Source organism: Neoarius graeffei, chromosome 2, assembly GCF_027579695.1.
Source record: "Neoarius graeffei isolate fNeoGra1 chromosome 2, fNeoGra1.pri, whole genome shotgun sequence".
In the NCBI taxonomy this organism is placed as follows: domain Eukaryota; kingdom Metazoa; phylum Chordata; class Actinopteri; order Siluriformes; family Ariidae; genus Neoarius; species Neoarius graeffei.
Window position 1 is genome coordinate 62,066,688 of NC_083570.1, and position 17,051 is coordinate 62,083,738.

Here is a 17,051-nt window from a genome sequence, read left to right on the forward strand (position 1 = left end):
CGGTTTGGAAAATAAGCGTGACATCGCATGCACACGAAGAATGGTAATTTATGGTATAATCTTGCAGTTAGACCAACACCTACTGCACTGTGGTATCTCGCTGATCACTGAATAATATGATGTGTAAATCCCACCACCATTTCTAGCCTGTGAGTTCATCCATCCATCCATTACCTGCAACCGCTTATCCTGTTCTACAGGGTCGCAGGCAAGCTGGAGCCTATCCCAGCTGACTATAATAATAATAATAATAATAAGTTAAATTTATATAGCGCCTTTCAAGAAACCCAAGGACGCTTTACAATTATAGACAAGGGAAAAAAATAATAAAAAATAATAAATAAATAAAAAATTAAAAAAAAAGTAAAGTCCACCAAGTAAGGGTCAGGATGTAATTCCAGTGGTGTAGCAGCCACAGTCCCACCAAAAGGTGCACGAAAACGAGTCCCACATCTCCAGCACCGCCGCCGTGATGCCGTCAGCAACATCGCTCGAACACCACGCCATGGATCCACAAAGCGAGCACAGAAGCACCGCCATGCAGAGCGCTGGTTTGTCCCAAACCGCCTGCACAGCCGCCGCAACACCACCAAGCAACATCACACCAAGCATTAAAGCACAGAGTGCTGGACAACCACGATGTAAAATGAGCAACGAGCTCACTGCAGTCCATAGCTGGTAGCACAGGCATCACCCACGGCGAACCAAGGCCTGGAGGGAACCGACGCCCAAAACTAGGTCTGGAGCTACACCACAAATGGCGGACAAAACACTCAAACAAACATCAAACTACAGAAACACACAAAAAAAAATAAATAAATAAAATGAAAATAGAAAAATAGACTATGGGCGAGAGGCGGGGTACACCCTGGACAAGTTGCCAGGTCATCGCAGGGCTGACACAGAGACAAACAACCATTCACACTCACGGTTAATTTAGAGTCACCAGTTAACCTAACCTGCATGTCTTTGGACTGTGGGGGAAACCGGAGCACCCGGAGGAAACCCACGCGGACACGGAGAACATGCAAACTCCGCACAGAAAGGCCCTCGCCGGCCACTGGGCTCGAACCCAGAACCTTCTTGCTGTGAGGCGACAGTGCTAACCACTACACCATTGTGCTGCCCCCTGAGAGTTCATTGATCTACATATTTCCTGGGTTGTAACCTAGGTCCTATCCAAATTGTCATGACCAGGGATTAACCCGTGTTGACTGACTTGGTTTGAATTGACAAAAGAAGGGTTGAACATTGGTCACATAATGATGGCTGCAGGGAAAAAGCTGTCTCTGAATCTGGTTGTGCAGGTTCTGGCAGACCTGTAACGCCTTCCTGAGGGGAGTAACTGAAAGTGTTCATGGCCTGGGTGAGAGGAGTCCTTGGTTATGTTTTTTGCTCTGCTGAGGTAACGGGATGAGGCGATGTGGTCAAGTGTGGGCAGGGAGCAGCCAGTGATCTTTTCTGAAGTGATCTGACCCTTTGCAGTGATTTTTTCTGTGCCACAGTGCAGCTTGCATACCACACTGTGACGCAGTACGTCAGTATGCTCTCTATAGCAGAGCGATAAAAGGCCACCAGCAGCGTCTCCCTTAAGTTGTTTCTCTTTAGCAGTCTCAGGAAGTAGAGACGCTGCTGTGCCCTTTTGATGATGGTAGTGGTGTTTGCTGTCCAGGAGAGGTCGTTGGCGATATGGACTCCCAGGAATTTGAAGGTGTGGACCCTCTCGACACTGGCACCTTCTATGAGGAGTGGCGGTGGGTCCATATGCCGCTTCCTCCTGAAGTCCAGGATCAGCTCTTTGGTCTTTGATATGTTGAGCTCGAAGTTGTTGTTATGGCACCATGTGGTCAGCCTCTCGATCTCAGCCCTATAGTGCATCTCATCATCTCCCTCTACTATGTGACCGACGACTGTGGTGTCATCTGAAAATTTGATGATGGTGTTGGAGGGATGAGCTGAAGAACAGTCACTGGTGTACAGGGAGTATAGCAAAGGGCTGAGAACACACCCTTGCAGTGCACCTGTACTGAGTGTGATAGTGGAGGAGAGGTGGGGGCCCAGTCAGACAACTTGTGAGCGGTTGGTGAGAAGTCACTTATCCAAGTACAGATGGGGGTGGAGAGGCCCAGGTGGAGCAGCTTGTTGATGAGAATGTCCGGGATGATAGTGTTGAATGCTGAGCTGTAGTCCACAAAGAGCACTCTCACATAGGTGTTACTGTGTTCCAGATGGTTTAGCGCCACATGCATCGTTATGGCAATAGCATCCTCCGTGGACCTGTTTGACCGATATGCAAACTGATGGGGATCGAAAGAGGCTGGGAGGCTAGATTTTATGTATCGTAGCACTAGTTTCTCCAAGAACCATTTCTCTGGTCATCTAAACTGACCAGAGCAATGAGATTGGATAACAGATCACTGCTGCTGATAAATATTGTAGCACGTGTCAGTTCTGGCTTGTGTATGACACAGTGTCTGCACATCTATGTGTATATGCTGCCTAATGAATGCACAAACATCTTTGACTCTTCACAAAGATATTGCATCTGTTTAACGTAGTATATTCATTTAAAGCAGCATTGACTATGCATATTCATAGAACTATATCTGTATTCACAATATGCATGACAAACTATTTACTCTCAACCACACTGGTCTGATGAATCTCAATTTGTGCTGCAGCATGCAGATGTTCAGGTGATAACTTGCCATCAACAGCATAAATCCTTGGAAAGTCGCTGTGTGTCAACAGTTCAAGCTCGTGGTGGTGGTGTAATGGTGTGGTGTGCTTTCTTGGCACACTTTGGGTCTCTTACAACCAATCAAGTATCATCTGACTGCCACACTTGTCTATTATTGTTGCCAACATGCATCTCTTCATGGCCACGATTTACCCAGCTTATAAAATATATTAGATTAAATTAGATTAGATTAGATAAAACTTTATTGATCCCTTTGGGCGGGTTCCTCAGGGAAATTGAGATTCCAGCAGCATCGTTACAGATAAACAGAGAAAAGAAATAGAGAAAACTTCTAGATAAATTAAAATAAATTAAGTATTCACATATACAAATATATAAAAAGAATAAGATACGGGGAAGAGAGGAAGGGGGGAAGAAAAAAAGGTGGGGAGAAGGGGGGGCGGCGGTAGGAGAGATATTGCACTTTATATTGCACATTGTCTGGTATTGCTTATTATTAGGCTGGGCTACTGCTCCTTCCCATCCTCTGTCCTCCTGTTACCCCTCCTTACCCCTAGAGAGGAGTTGTACAGTCTGATGGCATGAGGGACAAAGGAGTTTTTGAGTCTGTTCGTCCTGCACTTGGGAAGGAGCATTCTGTCACTGAACAGGCTCCTCTGGTTGCTGATGACGGTGTGCAGAGGGTGACTGGCATTGTCCATGATGTTCAATAGTTTGTCCATAGACCTCTTCTCTGCCACCGTCACCAGAGAGTCCAGCTTCATGCCGACCACAGAGCCGGCCCGCCTGATCAGTTTGTCCAGCCTGGATGTGTCCTTCTTGGATGTGCTGCCCCCCCAGCACACCACGGTGTAAAACAGGACACTGGTGACCACAGACTGATAGAACATCCACAGGAGTTTCCTGCAGATGTTAAAGGACCGCAGCCTCCTAAGGAAGTATAGCCTGCTCTGTCCCTTCCTGTATAAGTGTTTGGTGTTGCAAGTCCAGTCCAGCTTGCTGTCCAGCCACAGCCCGAGGTACTTGTAGGAATCCACAGCCTCCACCTTGACTCCCTCGATCAGAACTGGTCATGGCCTTAGTCTGGACCTCCTAAAGTCAATGACCAGCTCCTTGGTCTTCGAGGTGTTGAGCTGCAGATGGTTCCTGTTGCACCACATAAAGTCCCTCACCAGGCTCCTATACGCCTCCTCTCTGTCGTCACTGATACACCCAACGATGGCTGTGTCATCGGCAAACTTCTGAATGTGACACAACTCAGAGTTGTAGCAGAAGTCCGCAGTGTACAGGGTGAAGAGAAGAGGGGCCAGCACCGTGCCCTGGGGTGCTCCGGTGTAATCACAGTGTCAGACGTGATGTCCTTCGGCCTGACGTACTGTGGCCTGTCAGTGAGGTAGCTGGAGATCCAGATGACCAGGCAGGGGTCCACTCGCATCCTGTTCAGTTTGTCCTGAAGCAATAGGGGCTGGATGGTGTTGAAGGCACTCGAGAAGTCCAAGAAGAGGATCCTCACTGTGCCATTTCCCTTATCCAGATGCGAGTGGGCTCGGTGTAGCAGGTAGAGGATGGCATCTTCCACACCGACACCTGCCCGGTACGCAAACTGCAGAGAGTCCTGGGCATGTTGCACCTGGGGTCTGAGGAAGCTGAGGAAGAGCCACTCCAATGTCTTCATCAGATGTGAAGTGAGTGCCACCGGTCGGAAGTCGTTCAGCTCGCTGGGCCAATTCTTTTTGGGAACTGGAACGATACATGATGTCTTCCAGAGGGTGGGCACTCTTCCCAGCTGCAGGCTGAGGTTGAAGATGAGTTGGAGTGGTTCACCCAGTTCAGCAGCACAGGTCTTCAGTAGTCGGGGACACACCTTGTCCGGGCCTGCTGCTTTTCTGGGGTGAAGCTTCCTCAGTTGGCCTCTGACCTGGTCTGCAGTAATGCATGGAGGAGTCTGTGTTGAGGTGGGGGAGGAGGGGTCTGCTGTGATGACTGGGGGGAGGTGTGTTGAGGGAAGAAGGAGAGATGGCTGCAGTGAGGGAGAGGGTGGGGGGGACATGGGCTGGTTGAACCGATTGAAAAAGTCGTTCAATTCATTCGCCCTCTCCACTGTCCCCTCAACGACTCTTTGTATTGTGGCCAGTGATGGTTTTCACACCTTCCCAGACCTCCCTCATGTTGTTCTCCTTCAGCTCCATCTTCCTCCTGTAGCTGTCCTGAGCTTCCCTCATGCAGCGTTTTACCTTCTGCTGTGCTGCTTTCATCGCCTGAAGGCGGCCTTCTTCCTGTTGAGGACAGCTTTGACTTCCTGTGTTACCCATGGCTTGTTATTAGGGTAACACCGTACAGTCTTAGCGGGGGAGACCATGTCTGCACAGAAGTTAAGGTAATCCGTCAGACAGTGTGTCAGCCCCTCTATGTCCTCACAGTGTGGGCTAAACAGCACATCCCAGTCTGTGAGGTCATAACAGTCTCTGAGGGCATCTTCCATTTCAGGGGACCACCTCCTGATGGAGCTAGTTGTTGCAGGCTGCCTTTGAACCGGGGGGTGTACTTCGGCTGTAGAAGAACCAGGTTGTGGTCAGACTTCCCTAGTGGGGGGAGAGGTGTGACTCTGTATGCATCCCTCACATTAGCGTACAGCAAGTCAATTGTCCTGTTGTTCCTTGTTGGACAATCCACAGCCTGGTAAAAAGCAGCCAAAGTAGAGTCCAAAGTAGCGTGATTAAAGTTCCCAGAAATGACGATAAATGCCTCAGGGTGCTGTGTCTGCAGCCTTGCTGTGACAGAGTGAATCCTCTCACATGCAGCAGCTGCGTCTGCCCTCGGAGGGATGTAAACACAGATGGTGATCACGTGACTGAACTCCCTTGGCAGATAATATGGCCGCAGGCTAATGGCTAGCAGCTCCAAGTCCAGGCAACATAAAACTGTCTTTACGGAGATATGTCCCGGGTTACACCAGCGATTGTTGATATAAATGATGAGTCCCCCACCTTTGCTTTTCCCGCATGTGTTAGTGTCTCTGTCGGCTCTCACAGCAGTGAATCCCCGCAGGTCCATGTTAGCATCCGGTACAAGGTGTGTTAGCCATGTCTCTGTAAAGATAAATAATCTGCTCTCCCGGTAAATCCGCTGGTTGTTCAGAGCAGAAAGCTCATCAACTTTATTCGGCAGCGAGTTCACATTCCCCATGGTAACGGAGGGAATGGATGGTTTGTAGTGCTGCCGGTTGTCCGCTACCCTAGCCTTTAGCTTAGCTCCAGCTTTACAGCCCCTGGGTTTCCTCCTCAGCTCGGCCGGGATGGGGTGTCGTATCCCGGCTCGTCCCATTGTTTTCAGGGCCAGCAGCTCCTCTCTTGAATAAGGTGAGAAAACTGGCTCCTGGTTGTGTGTTAAAGTTAAAAATATCCATGTTATATAAGTAAAACTATGTCTTCGTAAGAAGAGCAGAAAAGTAAAAAAAAAAAAAAAAGGGGTTTAAAGAGCTAAAAACTACAGAGCTACTGGAGAGGCAGCCGTCTCATACAGCGCCCATACTAAGGAATAACATACAACCCCGATTCCAAAAAAGTTGGAACAAAAAAACGGAATGCAATAATTTACAAATCTCAAAAACTGATATTGTATTCACAATAGAACATAGACAACATGTCAAATGTCGAAAGTGAGACATTTTGAAATTTCATGCCAAATATTGGCTCATTTGAAATTTCATGACAGCAACACATCTCAAAAAAGTTGGGACAGGGGCAATAAGAGGCTGGAAAAGTTAAAGGTACAAAAAAGGAACAACTGGAGGACCAAATTGCAACTCATTAGGTCAATTGGCAATAGGTCATTAACATGACTGGGTATAAAAAGAGCATCTTGGAGTGGCAGCGGCTCTCAGAAGTAAAGATGAGAAGAGGATCACCAATTCCCCTAATTCTGCGCCGACAAATAGTGGAGCAATATCAGAAAGGAGTTCGACAGTGTAAAATTGCAAAGAGTTTGAACATATCATCTACAGTGCATAATATCATCAAAAGATTGAGAGAATCTGGAAGAATCTCTGTGCGTAAGGGTCAAGGCTGGAAAACCATACTGGGTGCCCGTGATCTTCGGGCCCTTAGACGGCACTGCATCACATACAGGCATGCTTCTGTATTGGAAATCACAAAATGGGCTCAGGAATATTTCCAGAGAACATTATCTCTGAACACAATTCACCGTGCCATCCGCCGTTGCCAGCTAAAACTCTATAGTTCAAAGAAGAAGCCATATCTAAACACGATCCAGAAGCGCAGACGTCTTCTCTGGGCCAAGCCTCATTTAAAATGGACTGTGGCAAAGTGGAAAACTGTTCTGTGGTCAGACGAATCAAAATTTGAAGTTCTTTATGGAAATCAGAGACGCCGTGTCATTTGGACTAAAGAGGAGAAGGACGACCCGAGTTGTTATCAGCGCTCAGTTCAGAAGCCTGCATCTCTGATGGTATGGGGTTGCATTAGTGCGTGTGGCATAGGCAGCTTACACATCTGGAAAGACACCATCAATGCTGAAAGGTATATCCAGGTTCTAGAGCAACATATGCTCCCATCCAGATGACGTCTCTTTCAGGGAAGACCTTGCATTTTCCAACATGACAATGCCAAACCACATACTGCATCAATTACAGCATCATGGCTGTGTAGAAGGAGGGTCCGGGTACTGAACTGGCCAGCCTGCAGTCCAGATCTTTCACCCATAGAAAACATTTGGCGCATCATAAAACGGAAGATACGACAAAAAAGACCTAAGACAGTTGAGCAACTAGAATCCTACATTAGACAAGAATGGGTTAACATTCCTATCCCTAAACTTGAGCAACTTGTCTCCTCAGTCCCCAGACGTTTACAGACTGTTGTAAAGAGAAAAGGGGATGTCTCACAGTGGGAAACATGGCCTTGTCCCAACTTTTTTGAGGTGTTGTTGTCATGAAATTTAAAATCACCTAATTTTTCTCTTTAAATGATACATTTTCTCAGTTTAAACATTTGATATGTCATCTATGTTCTATTCTGAATAAAATATGGAATTTTGAAACTTCATCATTGCATTCCGTTTTTATTTACAATTTGTACTTTGTCCCAACCTTTTTGGAATCGGGGTTGTACTTCCAGCATGATAATGCACCAAGTCACAAAGCACATCACCTCAAACAGGTGCCATGTTAAGGAGTTCAGTGTACTTTCATGGCATTTTGAGTCACCAGATCTGTATCCAACAGAACACCTCTAGGACGAGGTTGAACAGGAGATTGCAGCATGAATGTGTAGCTGAGAAATCTACTGGCTGTTGGGGGTGTGTGTGGGGAGGGTGTCATCGTAGCCAGTATTGGTATGGAGTTACTAATAATATGGCTGGTACATGTACACTGTATATTTAACTTTGATGCTTTTGCCCAGGGCCCTGGAACATCCTGAGAACAATACATACTCCACGCTGGCTGCAGTGGACTCATGGATGGGGGAGCTGCGAGCAGTGCGTCTGCGCTTGGCAGGAGAAAAGGCCTGGAGCAGCTGGTGGAGACAAGTCACAACCCTCATGAGCCGTGGTGAAGGCTCGGATGACACAGAGCTCGTTGTGGCCAAAATTCGACTCAAATCCGGCGAGAGCCAAAAGAAGTGAGTGAAATGATGTTGAAGTGTGAAAACTGTTGAATCAGAAGTTCTTTCTGCCTGCTGTGAAAAAGAAATCGCTTCTGACTCTAGTGTCTATAAGTCTACAGAGCTAGTTCCTGTCACACTTTTACAACCGATGATGGTGTTTGGTATAACACCGAAATATCTTGTTTGGTTTTGATTAGTGCTTCCAAGTGAACATTTTTAAACACTCCCTCTAGTGGCACATTGTGCTCACTGCAATGATAAACCAGCTGACTAAGATTCTAAGCACTGACTTGGAAAGAAAAATGTTAAATACTTGAACGTACGTATTGGTAATATAGTTTCCACACTATACTTTTATTCTACTTTCAGGACATGGTTCTGTAGCCAAACAGCAGCCGTCACACACATCAAGCCCTCAGAAGAACAGGAGTTTGTTCCTTGTCAATATGCTACCAGAAAGAAGAAGAGGAGCATCAAGAACCTTCAAAAAGAGAGCATACATGGACAGGAATTTGCCAAGCCTTCACATCAAATTAAAACATAGAAATCTGAAACAGATTAAAAAAAGGCCAGTAGCTACAACATTTAGTTTAAAAGAAATGCCTGATGTTACGTTATTTCGATTGACCATTTTTATTAATGCTTTTCAAGTACTCAAAATTACATCTCTTTGCACAATACGTTTTGAAATGTTAAGTAAAAATGTTCAAAGTGAACAAAAATTTAGGTACTGTATAAAACACAGTTAACATTAACAGACAGTAGTATTTTTTTTGTTTGCTTCTAACTTTTGTGATCTTTCTGCCTATACCACCTACAATAATTTTGACTCAATTCAGACAATTTCAGTGCACTTTTTTTTCTATAAAGATTCACCAAGACTACACAAAATAAAATCCAGTAAAAGAAATGTCAGATACAGGCAGATATTCCCCCTCTAGCCATGTCACACCACATGAGAAACAGACAAAAAAAAGAAAAAAAAAAGAAAAAGAAAAAATCTATGCACTTCATTTAAATATTCTGATTGCTGCCATAAAGAAAGAGTAATGTTCTAATATCCAAGCCTATTCTGATGAATGTAGTGAAAATTTAAGAAAAGAAAAAGAAAGTTTCTCTTGATTATGAGAATAAATCACTATATGGTCACATTTAAATTGGAAAAAAAAAAAAGAGAGGGAAAATAGACAGACAAGTATCAAAATCTCATATTTATCTTCAAATTTTAAAAGAAATGCTCCAGGAACTGTACAGAGTATACAACAGTTTACAATGTTGTCCACAGAGCAGCTTTCCTGATGGCATCTAAGCTGCTCCATGACCCTTTAAGACAGAGATCTCACATCAGTGGCTCTTACAAAATGCAGCCGTCACTCCACGTAGCACAATTTCTGTTTAATGCATTTAACCTCCCCAAAAAAAGAAGCACAATTGGGTCCCAAGTTGAGATCTGAACCTCAGTATACCTATAAAACCTTTACTGATGGAAGCAACACAATGACGAAGAAACTCAAATGATTCTGTCTGGGTGAGACTCTCATTGTGAAAGTAAGAGGTGACCTGAGGTCAAACATTGCCATCCCCGCCATCATTCTCTAAAAAAAAACCTTCCGTCACTGCTGCCCACTTGTCCATGTTACAGCATGGCTTCAGAAACACAACGCACCTTTATTTATGCACATGTCGGTTTTGGGTTGACGGAAATGTCAGTGATACATGACACCTGGACATCTCACTGCACCATCATGATGGCATTTCAAAACTAAACCATTTAGTTTATGTTCATCAGAAATGCTACTAGTTTTTAAAAGTCAAGTAGTAATGGGAAAATGGTTGCTTCATTACGTTAAGTGGTCTTTATTTCGCTGCAAAGCCTGTAGTTAAAAGCATAACACAAATAAGCCAGTTACAGCAAGGCAAACATTTCCCATGAGGAGTTTAATTAGACTAAGAAAAACGTACAATTTAAGTAAATTGTGCTATGAACATCAGTGTTTGTTCTAAACTTTTGCATACCGCTTACATTGTACTGTTAAAGTGCCATTCCACCATTGGATGTATTCTTTGGCATAAAATACAATATATTTTATGACAACATGACTAGACAGAGAAATCTTTTAGCTTCAAAATGATATATCAAACATAATTTTTTGACAATGACAAGTATATTAATTTTGCGACCAAAGTCACCTACCCTTTTAATTTCCGCGCGGTAGTGAAACGTGATGTCATCGGCAGGTTCCCCTTCTTGTGTACCACGTGTCGGTCTATTTTTAGACCAGGAAACCCCCACAGTGAGAGAGTCATTTCTCCTCGTATATGGGGGCCAAAAAAATTGCGAAAAATTTTGAGTTAATCTTTCAGTTAGCTAGATTTATTGGTATTAGCTAGATTTATTGGTATTATTTTTATCGCGTTCTATCCACCATTGCTGATAATATGTGCCATGTCACACGTCACGTGGTACACAAGAAGGGGAACCTGCCGATGACATCACGCGTGGAAATTAAAAGGGTAGGTGACTTTGGTCGCAAAATTAATGTACTTGTCGTTGTCAAAAAATTATGTTTGATATATCATTTTGAAGCTAAAAGATTTCTCTATCTAGTGATACCATTTATATATGTTGTCAAAATATACTGTATTTTATGCCAAAGAATACATCCAATGGTGGAATGGCACTTTAAACAATCGGATCCTTAAATTTATGCAGATTTAAGCAGACACATCTCCTCACCCAATAAGTTCAGGCACTAATTTGGAATGTTGTAATCTTTAAACTGCTTTTGTTTGCTTCTTGCTGAATAAATTATTGATTATTCCTACTAATTAAATTGTAATATTAACAGTGGATTTGCTTCAATCTGACATGTCGAACGTAGTATGATTTAATCAAGGCTTAAGGTCATCGTAAGACCAACATGACCACTTGTAGCTGCTGGTATTTCATAAAGACACTGGTTAATCCACAGAGGCTTGACAAGTGTCTTCATTAGCAAAAGTTAACCACCTGCAAATTAAACTGTTCTTCCCAATGAATGAACCAATTATGGTCCTTGTGTGTAAACTGTAAACGGATAATCAAATCCTAACCACGTACCCTTTTATCTTAGCTGGACTGAGGTCTCTCCTACAGCACTTGCAGCATGCAGGTTCAAATACACGTATTCACTAGCTGTGCAGATTAATCCTCTGGATTACGACACCAAGTGAAATCTGAAGTGACAAGAGGTGAGGAAATAGTGGAAACATGAGGATAACGTTCCTTCACACTAGGGTTTTGTTGTGGATATGTGCACCGCTCCACGAAACAAACACTGGATCAATGACTTAAAAAAATAAAATTAAATAAATTACAGAGCCAAATGGAACAAATCAGCTCAACTTGATGTGTACTTGCTCTTATCCTCCTACAAATGGCTAATCCCTCCATCCCCCAGTTATCTGTACCGTCCCTTTATTTCTGCCCAAGTCCTGAGAAATATTGATCAAAGCGACAACTTATTTTCTGTTCTGAGCAGTAGAAGAAATATTTCTCACATATAATACAAATCTCTTCTCTATACAGTTGTAATCTGTACAACGGTGCAGTATGCATTTGCTGTATGGAGAAAATAACAGCCTTGACCTTTTGCTTGATCATAAGAATAAATAGATGCTTTAATCTCAACCCATGTTAACTCAGGGTCTGAAAGAGAAACGGAACTGAAATGACAGTGGATGCTGAATCTACGCCTGGTCTCTTAAACCTTGGCACTCTTTCAATTTACCAACTGTGAAGGGAATGAAAAAAAAAAAAAAAAAAAAGGTGTACATTTTAGATATATGAAGCAAAGGTTCGAGATGTTTTTCATTGACTTCCTGTGCTGAGATTTGACAAAGAAAGACCCGAAAAGTCCATGCAGTTTGAGCTCACTTCCGTTAAACGGAGCAGAGATGTTCTTCACGACAATGTTTGAGTGGCTCAGTATAAAGACTGGAATGAAAGGAAGCATAATGGACTAGTCCAGATATCCTCTACGGAGAGCTGGACGTATTCTTGTAAACGATTCCTGCTTTAGTGTATGACTTTTGACAAAAGGTTGCTTTTAAAAAAACCTGCTCATGTTGTCACATACTGCACGTTTTGTAGTGTGTCGTCGTTAAAATCAGTCCTGGTTGATGCAGTGAAAAACTGGGAGTGTTGTGAGGATTTCATGTGCTGGTCCCATTTGGACTCTTTGGAGTAATGCCTTGTTCTACAGCCACACGTAACAAGTCCTGATTAAACCAAACTGGAGTTGTAGAACAGCACATGGTTAAGAATTTTTGAATTCTTGACAGCTGGAAATGATTGTGTTTTCCAGGCAAGCTGAGATTACAATCCTCTGCATCTGCCTGTGAAGCAGTGTAGTGTAGTGACGAGTGACCATTATATCCCAATGTCGGCAGGCACTGGCAGGGTGTGATAATGGTGCTATGGGGGACATCGGGGCTCTCAGCGTCTCATTTGACCCATCTGGTAATTCTCGCGGGGCTGGCGGTGGTGACGTGGGGGCTGAGGCTGGCGCTGGGACGGACGCTGGTTCTGATGGCCATGTGCATGAGGGTGCTGGTTCTGGTTGTGGTGGTGATGGTGATGATGCTGATGTTGCTGCTGTTGACTCGCATGTTGGGCTCGTCTCCTCTTTAGAGTGCCTGTGGTTCAAGAACAGACAGCATGTACAAAATCAAGTGGGAGATTTGAGCACAGGTACACTCGAGGGAGCTTGAAGGAATAAACTTTTTGTAGATCCCTATATTTTAACTATAAAATAATAATTCCATAGACACCCTCAGAACAGATTTATTGGAACGTAATCCAACTATTTAAATATTAGGCTCATTATTTAAACCTGTAGAACATCATCCTAGCTTGGGCTCAATAAAATAAATCTCTCCATCTCCTATCTCCCTCCATCTCTCTTGCTCCATCCCTCTTGCTCTCTCCATCTCCATTCCTCTCCATCGTTCTCCAGCTCTCACTCCAGCTCTCGCTCCATCTAACAATTTATTGAAGTCATATCTTTTTAGTGCTGAACCTTCCACTCACAAAGCACATTTTTATGAAAATTATTACAATGAACACAGAAGTAAACATCAAATATAGGGTTACTTTTAATGCATTTTCTCTATGGCTTTAAAGCAGTTTCTCAAAGTGTCGTCCGTGAGTCGATGTCGTAAAACATCGCATTTTGTCAGTGTTCTCTCAAATCGCCTATGTGACTCCAAAAGCAAAAGTTATGAGTAGCACAGATGAGTTGTTTTCTATATTGCATAAAGTCCAATGGAAATTCAGATAGTAGCCTATTATTTGAATTTGTCTGGCATCAAGCAAGCCAACAGTTTTGCGACACTGCCTATAGCTACGTCAGTTTAGGTTACGCTTTCATATCAGCGTCACCTCGGAATGTGGAATGCGGAGAAACTACAAGTAACCAAATCAGGCTTGGCATCAAACTGTCAAAGATAATGGATCGGTGGCTGAAGACTAGGTCAGTCCAAAGAAAAGCACAAGAAACACCTGACATGAGCGAGGACAAAGTGCAACAACATGAGAATTCTTTGTTTGAGAAAACGAAGCAGTGCAACCGGATCAATGTGGCCCCCGATACGAGATTAAAACTGTCCAGTTTGGAGCCAGACATTGCTTCACTGATTTATCAGAATAAGCAGCACCATTCTTCCCATTAAGAGGATGACAACAATGAGTGAGTTGCCGATACTATTTGTAAAACTGTCACCATTTCATTAGTATGTAACGTACAGTGGGGCAAAAAAGTATTTAGTCAGCCACCAATTGTGCAAGTTCTCCCACTTAAAAAGATGAGAGGGGCCTGTAATTTTCATCATAGGTACACTTCAACTATGAGAGACAGAATGGGGGGAAAGAATCCAGGAAATCACATTGTAGGATTTTTAATGAATTAATTGGTAAATTCCTCGGTAAAATAAGTATTTGGTCACCTACAAACAAGCAAGATTTCTGGCTCTCACAGACCTCTAACTTCTTCTTTAAGAGGCTCCTCTGTCCTCCGCTCGTTACCTGTATTAATGGCACCTGTTTGAACTCGTTATCAGTATAAAAGACACCTGTCCACAACCGCAAACAGTCACACTCCAAACTCCACTATGGCCAAGACCAAAGAGCTGTCAAAGGACACCAGAAACAAAATTGTAGACCTGCACCAGGCTGGGAAGACTAAATCTGCAATACAGTGGTGGGCAAAAGTTTACATACCCCAACAGAATGTTTCGTTTCTTGCCTATTTCTAAGAGAAATTGAATGATAATACACAAAAACCTTTATTTCACTTGTGGTTAATGGTTGGCTGAAGCTATTTATTGCATTCATTACTGCGTTTACTCTTTGAAAACCATGAAAACAACAAAAACTACCCAAATGACCCTGATCAAAAGTTTACATACCCCTGTGAATTGGCCTGAAAACCTGTACACAATTTGACGTAAACAGGACTGAATGGCAATTAAAGGCAACTACCTTCACCTGTGATCTGTTTTCTTCTAATTAGTGGGTGAAAATAAAAGTCAGTAAATTGCTGGACGTGTCAGCCCTGTGATGACCTGGCGACTTGTCCAGGGTGTACCCCGCCTTTCGCCCGTAGTCAGCTGGGATAGGCTCCAGCTTGCCTGCGACCCTGTAGAAGGATAAAGCGACTAGAGATAATGAGATGGGATGAAATTGCTGGACTTTTGAGAGAACCTTTTATCCCTCATCCAGTGCTGCGCGTCATCTTTGAGATTGAGCCATGGGAAAATCAAAGGAATTGTCAAAGAACCTGCGTGAAAAGGTAGTTGAACTTTATAAATCAGGGAAGGGATATAAGAAAATATCAAAGCAATTAAAAATGTCAGTCAGCACTGTTCAAACAATAATCAAGAAGTGGAAAGTCAGGGGCTCTGTAGACACCAAAGCCCGTTCAGGTAGACCAAGAAAAATTTCACCCACCACTGCTAGAAGAATTGTGCGTGATGTAAAGAAGAAGCCCCAAATAACATCTGGTGAACTTCGAGATTCTCTGAAACAAGTTGATGTGGATGTTTCAAAGAGTACAATTAGGAGACTCTTGAGAAGAAATGGGCTGCATGGGAGAGTTGCCAGAAGAAAGCCCCTTCTACGCAAATGCCACAAAGAAGCCCGTCTACGATATGCCAGACTGCACAGAGACACACCCCAAACCTTCTGGCAAAAAGTTGTGTGGAGTGATGAGACCAAAATTTAACTTTTTGGGCACAACACTAAACGCTACGTCTGGCGAGGAATCAACAAGGCCTATGATGAAAAGTACACCATTCCCACAGTGAAACATGGTGGTGGATCTCTGATGTTTTGGGGATGTGTGAACTACAAAGACACTGGAAATTTGGTAAGAGTTGATGGCAGGATGAATGCAGTCACTTATCAAAAAATACTGGAGGAAAATCTACACGCCTCAGCTTGGAAGCTGCGCATAGGACGAACTTGGACATTCCAGCACGACGATGATCCAAAACACAAGGCCAAATCAACTTGTCAGTGGCTACAACAGCATAAAGTGAAGGTCTTAGAGTGGCCATCTCAGTCTCCTGACCTCAACATTATTGAGCCACTCTGGGGAGACCTCAAACGTGCAGTCCATGCAAGACAGCCCCAGACTTTACAGGAACTGGAGGCTTTTTGCCAAGAAGAATGGGCAGCTTTACCATCTGAAAAGATAAAGAGACTCATTGACAACTATCACAAAAGACTTCAAGCTGTTATTGATGTTAAAGGGGGAAATACACAGTATTAAGAATTGGGGTATGTAAACTTTTGATCAGGGTCATTTGTGTAGTTTTTTTGTTGTCATAATGGTTTAAAAAGAGTTAACATTTTCTTGACAATAAATGGCTTCAGCCAACCATTAACCACAAGTGAAATAAAGGTTTTTGTGTATTATCATTCAATTTCTCTTAGAAATAGGCAAGAAACGAAACATTCTGTTGGGGTATGTAAACTTTTGCCCACCACTGTAGGTAAGCAGCTTGGTGTGAAGAAATCAACTGTGGGAGCAATTATTAGAAAATGGAAGACATACAAGACCACTGATAATCTCCCTCGATCTGGGGCTCCACGCAAGATCTCACCCCGTGGGGTCAAAATGATCACAAGAACGGTGAGCAAAAATCCCAGAACCACACGGGGGGACCTAGTGAATGACCTGCAGAGAGCTGGGACCAAAGTACAGGGACGCAAACACAACCATGGTCAAAAAAGAGTGAGGTAGCGCGGCGACACGGACCCCCCCCACCACCACACACACACACACACAAAATATCAGTCAGACTTCATTACGGTCCATCCCGACACAAACGAATTTCGCTTCGCTCTCATTGACTTTGAAAGGAGGCGAAATTCGCCAATGTTTTTGCTTAATTTAGACAGCCTAAGTGACTGTAATGTTGTGGCTACCATAGGGCTGCACGATTATGGAAAAAATGATAATCACGATTATCTTGATCAAAATTGTAATCACGATTATTAATCACAATTATTCTTGATGTTAGAGAAATAAATTTTATTTCACTATATTCAAACAAACAATATGAACAGCTTTCAGTGCAGAATGAAATTTAAAAGAGAAATTCTGATTCCCAAATGACAAATAAATGAAATTTATCCAAGAAATTACCAAAGGATGAAGGAACTGAAAACTCAATTGCAACAA

At 43.3% G+C, this 17,051-nt stretch overlaps 2 protein-coding genes across 2 annotated transcripts in view; one reads left to right on the forward strand and one right to left on the reverse strand.

The window, feature by feature from the left end:
- LOC132881763 (hepatic triacylglycerol lipase) overlaps positions 1-9,080 on the forward strand; it is a 29,008-nt gene extending 19,928 nt beyond the window's left edge. Inside the window, exons 8-9 of the mRNA XM_060914614.1 lie at positions 8,122-8,340; positions 8,695-9,080. Of these exons, the coding sequence (XP_060770597.1) occupies positions 8,122-8,340; positions 8,695-8,869 (394 nt within the window). The 3' untranslated portion in view covers positions 8,870-9,080. The remainder of the gene's footprint in view (positions 1-8,121; positions 8,341-8,694) is intronic.
- Positions 9,081-10,519: 1,439 nt separating this feature from the next.
- Positions 10,520-17,051, reverse strand: part of LOC132881764 (disintegrin and metalloproteinase domain-containing protein 10-like) — a 34,537-nt gene continuing 28,005 nt past the window's right edge. Inside the window, exon 16 of the mRNA XM_060914615.1 lies at positions 10,520-13,002. Coding sequence (XP_060770598.1) covers positions 12,803-13,002 — 200 coding nt within the window. The 3' untranslated portion in view covers positions 10,520-12,802. The remainder of the gene's footprint in view (positions 13,003-17,051) is intronic.